The sequence below is a fragment of the Scatophagus argus genome, chromosome 23 (genome assembly GCF_020382885.2).
Source record: "Scatophagus argus isolate fScaArg1 chromosome 23, fScaArg1.pri, whole genome shotgun sequence".
Classification (NCBI taxonomy): Eukaryota; Metazoa; Chordata; class Actinopteri; family Scatophagidae; genus Scatophagus; species Scatophagus argus.
In genome coordinates this window covers 15,901,251-15,909,328 of record NC_058515.1, presented here as the reverse complement: position 1 = coordinate 15,909,328, position 8,078 = coordinate 15,901,251, and the positions used below count along the sequence as shown (strand labels likewise).

Below are 8,078 nucleotides of genomic sequence, written 5' to 3'. Positions count from 1 at the left end.
CCAGAAACCAACAAAGAAGTTAAAACTGACCCAACATGTCGTCTCCACCGTGTGGAAGCAGATTCAGACAGACCTGAAACACAACACACACCCCACACACACACACACACAACACACACACACAGGACATCTGGAAAACATCCTGACAAGCCTGATAAACGTATGTGTGTGTAATTCAATTAAGCTGCTGTGCATTTCATGCTTCATCAACACACACACAGCAGATGGTGTGAAGAATCAGTTAGTGTTTAACATTCAGACAACCTGAGAGGGCAGGAAGGACACAAGGAGGCAGGGAAGGACACAAGGAGGCAATGAAGGACACAAGGAGGCAGGGAAGGACACAAAGGGGCAGTGAAGGACCCAAGGAGGCAGGGAAGGACACAAGGGGGTGGGGAAGGACACAAGGAGGCAATGAAGGACACAAGGGGGTGGGGTAGGATACAAGGAGGCAGTGAAGGACACAAGGGGGCAGTGAAGGACACAAGGAGGCAATGAAGGACACAAGGAGGCAGAGAAGGATGAGATTCTTTGTTGTCATTGACCAGAAGGTACAACAGATTCAGATGCACTGAAGAATCGAGCTGAGACTAAACAAAGTTCTGTAAAGTTAATCAATAAATGCTCTCATTCACACAAAAACCCACATTCACACATTCACAAAGTGTTGCACATCAGCTCATGAAGTGGGACTTGTTGCACTTTACTCAGGTCTGCTTTAAAGTTCAACATCGTGAGGCTTTAGGATAAAATCTGTTCAGTAGTCTTATGGTGCGTGCTGTGATGGATCTGCAGTTCAAACAGGTGACTGACCTCAACAGGCCGGTCTGAGGGTTAATGGTGTCACACTGACCTCTGCTGGGCAGAGACGGTACTGCAGCCTGCTGACTAAACACAGACAGACAGACTGACTGTCTCGGCTGGCTTTTATTGTGAAAGGGAGACAGTAGAAAGAGTCTGTGTGCTCTGCTGACGTGACGTTTGGTCGTGTCGGTTCAGAGACCTTCAGTCCTCTGCTGTCAGGCTCAGCCTCCACAGGTGGAGCAGCTGCTCCCTTCAGGCGCAAACTGACGGAGTCTGGTGCTTCACGTGTGCAGCTGTGGGCAGGTGGAGCACACAGAGCAGTATTTACCTCTGAGCTGCACTGCAGCATGCGTATGAAGCTGCCTCAAACAGAAATATTCAACTGAAGTACAAGTACCTCAAACTGTACAAGAACAGGAACCAACGATTAAAGTTCGGATGTCAGATTGTCCTTGAACACAGCAGCAGTCTTTTCTCTGAACGGAATAACAAATAAACAAACAAAGTTGACTGATCACAGATGTTGTCACTGATTGGTGATTATTGATCCACAACAGACAGGAAGTGAAGGCAAACATCTGGACTGTCATGTCGATCAGAGGACACAACCAGGGTCAGTGTGTGTGTGAGTGAGAGTGTGTTTTTATCTGTCTGAGTGTGTGTGTGTGTGAGTGTGTTTTTATCTGTGTGCGTGTGTGTGTGTGTGTGAGTGTGTTTTTATCTGTGTGAGTGTGTGTGTGTGTGAGTGTGTTTTTATCTGTGTGCGTGTGTGTGTGAGTGTGTTTTTATCTGTGTGAGTGTGTGTGTGAGTGTGTGTGTGTGTGTGTGAGTGTGAGTGTGTGTGGGGGAGATTAGGGTTGGATTAATTCAGATTCGAGGCAAGAGGCCATCTTTAACATCTGGACACAGAGTTTGATATTTTGGAAGTGCAGGTTTTAATCCAACTCATCTGTCGTGAGTAACAGACAGACAGACAGACAGACAGACAGACCTGATATCTGAGCTCTGATTGGTGGGATTAAACCAACAGGATTAATATCACAGCTTCAGCAGAGAGACAGACAGATGAAGGTTGTCAGTCAGCTGAAGACAGACAGACAGGTGGAGACAGAGGGACAGACGGACAGACTCCAGGTGACCAGGTAGGTGACAAAGTGTTTGGTTTTGTCTCTCATTGTGTCCATTCGTGCTGGACGTCTGAACTTTGTCCTCTTCGTCATCGTGACATCATCTTCCTCTCAGTAAAAGTACTGCGTCCATCAGGTGTACTGACTCATCTGATCGTCCAGGTTCAGGTTTGTCCAACGTGAGGACGCATGAGGACATCTCATGAGATGGTGTGTTTTGTGGTGTCTGGACAGTGTGAACACACACTGTGAATGTGGTCAGGTGTGCGTTCAGGCGTTGCATCACCTGCCTTCAGTCCGACGCTGCCAGCAGGTGTGCTGACGTCGGCCCTCTGTGTTCGTCAGACATGTTCGCCGGCCGGGCGTCGGCGGCGGGAGCTGCCGTTGGGCCGTCAGCGGCGGCAGGAGGCAAAGGAGGGAAGTTGTCGGTGGAAGAGCTGTACGGGTTCAACAAGAAGCCGAAGGTGAACAAGGGGAATTGTGGGAAATCAGAGAAAGCAGATGGGAAGAAAGAAGCCAAGGACAAAGAAGAGTCAGCGCTGGCGTCTCACATCCTGGAGGCAGCGAGGAGGCTGATGGAGAGACGACGGCTGGAGATCTACCTGAAGGAGTGTGATGTCACTATGGAGCAGAGCGACATGCCATACAGGTGAGACAGGTGAGACAGGTGAGACAGGTGAGACTGTAACACCTCCACTTTGATTTAATGTAAAAGTTCACAGTTTTGTGAACTGAAAATATTTCTGCTTAGATTTCATCCATTTTAATAAGACAGAAAGAGTGGAAACATACATCACCTGAATGTATACATACAACGTCTGAACACAGTTAAAAGGTTCTACATGTAGTACTAATACCTTCAAACACAGTACTAATACATGAAAACATTGACACAGCCTTCACAGCCTGGAATTTGGCAGTTTTTTGACTGGAGTTTGGTTGGTCAGGTTGGCTCAGCTCTGATTGGTCGGCAGTGTGTGAGCAGGCTGTAATGACAGTTACTGACCATCAGATGGCGCCGTTGGTTTTCTCTGAGTTGTTCATCCTGGTTGTTCTTCTTTCACTGGTCAGACTGGTGTACTGCTGTGTCAGCGTTGTGGTTAGAAAACGTGTGTTGGTGTACAAATACTGTTAAACACAGTACAAGTACAGCATGTCTGAACACATCACTTACATACTCAGTACTAACCACTGTATCAATATTTTATTATATTATATTATATTTTAATTGTAAGAACATAGTACAATTCTTTATACAATATTTTACCTCCAAATGCAGTACCAGTACCTTCAAGGCACTGAAGCTTCAGCACAGTACAGATACACTGCATATTATTGTAAACATGGTGGTAATACCTTCAAATGCAAATGCAATATTAATACTTCACAGTATTAAGATATCAAAACGGTCTCTGAATGCAGTTTTAGTACTCGTACCTCCACCTGCAGTGTTAACGGTTTGCAGTAGTACAGCACAGAAACTACAGTACTGTCAGACATTAGTCCGTGATGTCATCATGACATCTCAACTCTGATTGGTCCCCACGGAGTAAAGACAAACGAGAGGTCAGCTGTTGGCAGCACCTGAAGCCAATCTCTGATCAATACCTGATCAATATGTAAACAAACCGACTGACTAACGGCCGGCGTTAAAACGACAGATTTTTGAATGAGGTTCTGCATTGGAGTGAATGAAGGACATAAACAGAACAGGTGAGACTGAATGCAGCAGCCCTGAGCTCCACTCAGGCTTAAAATGACAGATTTCCAATGGAAGTTCTGAATTAGGGTATTGACGAGTAAAGGAAATCATTTTTGTAGAGAACAAATTAGTTAGTATTGATATTAATATACTGAATTAAAATACAAAACTCACTGAGTTCACTGAGTCCAGCAGAAAGACTCAGCAGTGAACAATAAGAGCCACTGAAAAACAGGCTTGTTATTCTCCTGAGATGTGAGGAGGAACACAACAAAGCAGATGAGACGACAGAATGAAGAGGCTAAAATAAGACGACAACAAAGCAGGTTTTAAAGACTTGACTTCCTGTCTGCAGTCTGCTGTGCTGAAACAGAACAAACAGTTTGAGTGCAGCTCAGTGACAGCAAACCTTCAGCCTGAGGCGCCTCGAGTGCGAGACGAGTGCGAGACGAGTGTGTGGTGGACGCAGGGCGAGTGGGGGAGGGGCGGAGACGCCAGGAAGCAAACCCGTCACAGTAAAAGCTCCTGCACTGGACTACAAACCTGACAGCAGCACAGTACTAATACACATAACCCACATGTACTCATACTTGTGTACTGATACTTTGAAGGAAACTTTTATTTACTTTACAAATTGAGTTTTTCCACACAAACACGTGAGGCGTTGCTGGTTTTGGAAGTGATGACTCGTCATTTTGTTGTTTCAGCTTCTGACGGTTTTTAGCCTCACATGACAGGAAACACACACTCAGTCCTCACCTTCTCCGAGGGGACGTCCCTCGTCCACCTGAGGACACTCGAGTGCACAGTGTGAGGCACCTGTTCTTCTGGCACCTGTCCTGCGTCTTGGCCCTCTGTGGCCACCGTAGGACAAAGAATTTGAGCATCTTTTGCCCTCAGCCGAGTCCTGCAGGCAGTGGAAGCACATAAATACACACTGAGTACACACAGTGTACCGAGTACTGCAATACTGAAGTACAGTCACATGTTACAGTAGTAACAGGAAGAACACAGTGATGCGTTTCCTGCTCTCTCACATGCTTGCTCGCCCAGCATGCAGCCGACCGAGTAAGGAGGGGGAGGGGCTGTCCTCCCTCACTGACTGCCTCCCTCCCTCCCTCTCTTCCTTCCTCCCTCCCTCCCTCCCTCCCTCCCGCTCTTCCTCCCTCCCTCCCTCCCTCCCTCTCTTCCTCCCTCCCTCACTCCCTCCCTCACTCCCTCCCTCTCTCTCTTCCTCCCTCCCTCACTCCCTCCCTCTCTCCCTCTCTTCCTCCCTCCCTCACTCCCTCCCTCCCTCCCTCCCTCCCTCTCTTCCTTCCTCCCTCTCTCCCTCCCTCTCTTCCTCCCTCCCTCACTCCCTCCCTCCCTCCCTCCCTCCCTCTCTTCCTTCCTCCCTCTCTCCCTCCCTCCCTCTCTTCCTGCCTCCCTCACTCCCTCACTCCCTCCCTCCCTCCCTCCCTCCCTCACTCCCTCCCTCCCTCCCTCCCTCACTCCCTCTCTTCCTCCCTCCCTCCCTCCTTCTCTGTCAGTAGAGTCCAGAGGACGGACGCTTGCTCTTCACTTCTTTCCATTCTGTTGCTTTCCTTCCATCTTTTTCGCTCTTCTTTTCTCCTGTGGACAGACAGACGCTCTTCATCATCATCATCATCATCACCTCTGAAACCTTCGTTACCTCTGCCACCCTCCTCCTCCTCCTCAGAGCTCCAGCTGTGGGACCGACGACGGGATGACAGAGACTAACAGAAAGTTGTAGTGTGTGTGTGTGTGTGTGTGTGTGATTGGCTGATTGATTCAAACACAGTTAGACTCAAAGTTAACATCCCCTTCAAGACTTCTTTCCGTCATCACCACGGCGACGGACGACCTTGGCGGCGGCAGCGGCGGCTCCTCCATCATGTTTTAAGGCTTTAGAGCTGGTTAAAAGTATTTCAGTGTGTCCAGAGGATGCAGGTGTCCATAGCGTGTAACGTAGGCGGGGGTGGGGGGGGCAGCAGCGGGACAAGCGAGCACCTGCTGAAGGAGCGGCGAGTGGCGTTGAACACCAGCAATGCGCCCGCCTGTCAGTCAAAGCTCAGGGCGGAGCCGACAAACAGACACACCCTGCTAGGCCACGCCCACATGAAGGAGGCCCTCGGTCGTCATGGCAACATGAAGTACAGGTGAGAGAGGAACACAGCGAGACGGTCACATGACCAGACAGGTGCAGCGAGTCGACTGCGAGTCAAGTTTCATGTGTGTGAGTGTGTGTGAGTGTGTGAGTGTGAGTGTGTGTGTGAGTGTGTGTGTGCGTGTGTGTGTGTGTGTGTGTGTGAGTGTGTGAGTGTGTCTGTGAGTGTGTGAGTGTGTGAGTGTGTGTGTGTGAGTGTGTGTGTGTGTGTGTGAGTGTGTGTGTGAGTGTGTGAGTGTGTGTGTGTGTGTAAAACAGAGGCACGCTGTGAAGTCAAACTGTTGGATCAATTGATCGGCTGTCCTGCATTGATTACATATTGATAAACAGTGTGGATGTTTGAGTATTGATGACTCGAGGTGTGAAGTCACGTATTGATATCCGGTCAGTGATATTGATGAGCTGGTTTCAAACCTGACGACTCCACGTGGACCTTCGTTAAATATTTGTGACCTGGTCTGGGATCAGCACATACTGATGACTTGGACTTGGACTCGACCGTCACTGACTTGGGATCAGATTGTAGTCAGTGATGAATGACTGACAGCAAACCCACTGCTGTCTGAGGAGGTCAAATCTAACTGGGAGGTGAACAGGATCAGTCCAGTCCACCACGGTCTGCAGGCCACGAACTGATGTGTGGTTCAATGTGGATTTCAATATGAAGGACTTGGACCTGAACCCGACCAGGATACTGACAACTACTTGGATGAAGTATTGATACTGTGAGGTGACCGTCAGTGTCTTGTGCTCTGGACAGAAACGAGCTGAACACCAGAGACTTGATCTTATATAAATGTGGGAGACTTGGTTTGGACATGAAGACTTGAAAGTGGACATCAGTGACTTGGAGTCTGTTGGTAAATCAGTCAGTTCAGCTTGGACCTGATGAGTGCTGATGATGTGGACTTGGTGCTGAAGTGGGAAATACTGATGACTTAGATTTGGACTCCAATGTGATGACTCGGACTTGGACATGAATGAATGAATATTGATGACTGGGATTGTATTTGAATATGAACACATAAGTTTAATTTGGACATGAAACTGATAACTTTAACATCCATGAGTTGATGAAAGATGCTGTGAGGCTTGCCTGCCTGCCTGCCTGTCTGTCTGTCTGTCTGTCTGTCTGTCTGTCTGTCTGCCTGTCTGTCTGTCTGTCTGTCTGTCGGTCTTCACCCACTTCACACACACACATACACACACAACCATCAGTGTAATCCTCACACCAACAACTGAACTTATTTCTAATGTATATACTGACCATCTGTGTTTGTTTGTTAATCAGGGTGAGGGATGAACACACACACACACACATACACACACACACACACTGAGCGGTCATGGCTGTGTGACCTTTAACCTTTGCAGAATTATCCAGAGGTGAAAGGTCTTGATGAGTGTATACTGTGTGTGTGTGTGTGTGTGTGTTAATTAAAAGCAGAGGTTTCATTAGACTCTGCTCTAATCACATAATCACACACTGCTGACGTGTGATTGGTTAGTGCTGTGCTCTGATTGGTTCTGATTGGTCAGAATCCATCGTGTCTGATGGTTTGTTACTCTGGTGATTGTTCCTCTGAAGAACCAAACAGTGCCAGACCAACCAAACTCCATTCAAAAAAGGACTGATTTTAGCCCCTCTGGCTGTGTTCTGCTGCCTGCTGCGACTCTTCAGCTCTTCTTCATGTGTTTGCTCTTCCTCACTTTCTATTTCTGTCTCCTGGCTCACTTCTTTTGTGAGGCACTTTGTGATGTTATAAATAAAGTTATTGAGTGTACAAACAGGGCGGCATGGTGGTGCAGTGGTTAGCACTGTTGCCTCATAGCAAGAGGGTTCCAGGTTCGAATCCCGGTCTGGGCCCTTCTGTGTGGAGTTTGCATGTTCTCCCTGTGCGTGGGTTTTCTCCGGGTTCTCCGGCTTCCTCCCACAATACCAAAAACATGCACATTAGGTTAATTGGCTGCTCTACATTGCCCCCTAGGTGTGAGGGTGAGAGTGTGTGGTTGTTTGTCTTTGTGTGTTGGCCCTGTGATTGACTGGCGACCAGTCCAGGGTGAACCCCGCCTCTCGCCCGTAGTCAGCTGGGATAGGCTCCAGCTCCCCCGCGACCCTGACGGATAAGCGGTATAGAAAATGGATGGATGGATGGAGTGTACAAACACAGTGAAGCCAGTTTGAATCCGTCGTTTGGTGGGCGTCTTGGATTCAAACTGCGGCTCCATCGATTCATTGATTAACTGATTGACTTGACTGCTTTGCAGGAATCTTGGG

At 48.3% G+C, this 8,078-nt stretch overlaps 1 protein-coding gene across 3 annotated transcripts in view; it reads left to right on the top strand.

The window, feature by feature from the left end:
* Nucleotides 1-2,278: 2,278 nt before the first annotated feature.
* The window catches only part of LOC124054579 (voltage-gated potassium channel subunit beta-3-like), a 13,420-nt gene continuing 7,620 nt past the window's right edge, over nucleotides 2,279-8,078 (top strand). For 2 of the 3 annotated variants that reach the window (XR_006842399.1, XM_046380764.1), the window contains exons 1-2: nucleotides 2,279-2,580; nucleotides 8,069-8,078. The exon at nucleotides 8,069-8,078 is cut by the window's right edge and continues 34 nt beyond it. Coding sequence is in view for 2 of the 3 variants with exons in the window: in XM_046380764.1 (XP_046236720.1) it covers nucleotides 2,279-2,580; nucleotides 8,069-8,078 (312 nt within the window). In the remaining variant the exon portion in view is untranslated. Of the gene's footprint in view, nucleotides 2,581-5,177; nucleotides 5,793-8,068 lie in introns of those variants that run through there. The other variant, XM_046380765.1, reaches the window with a different exon arrangement.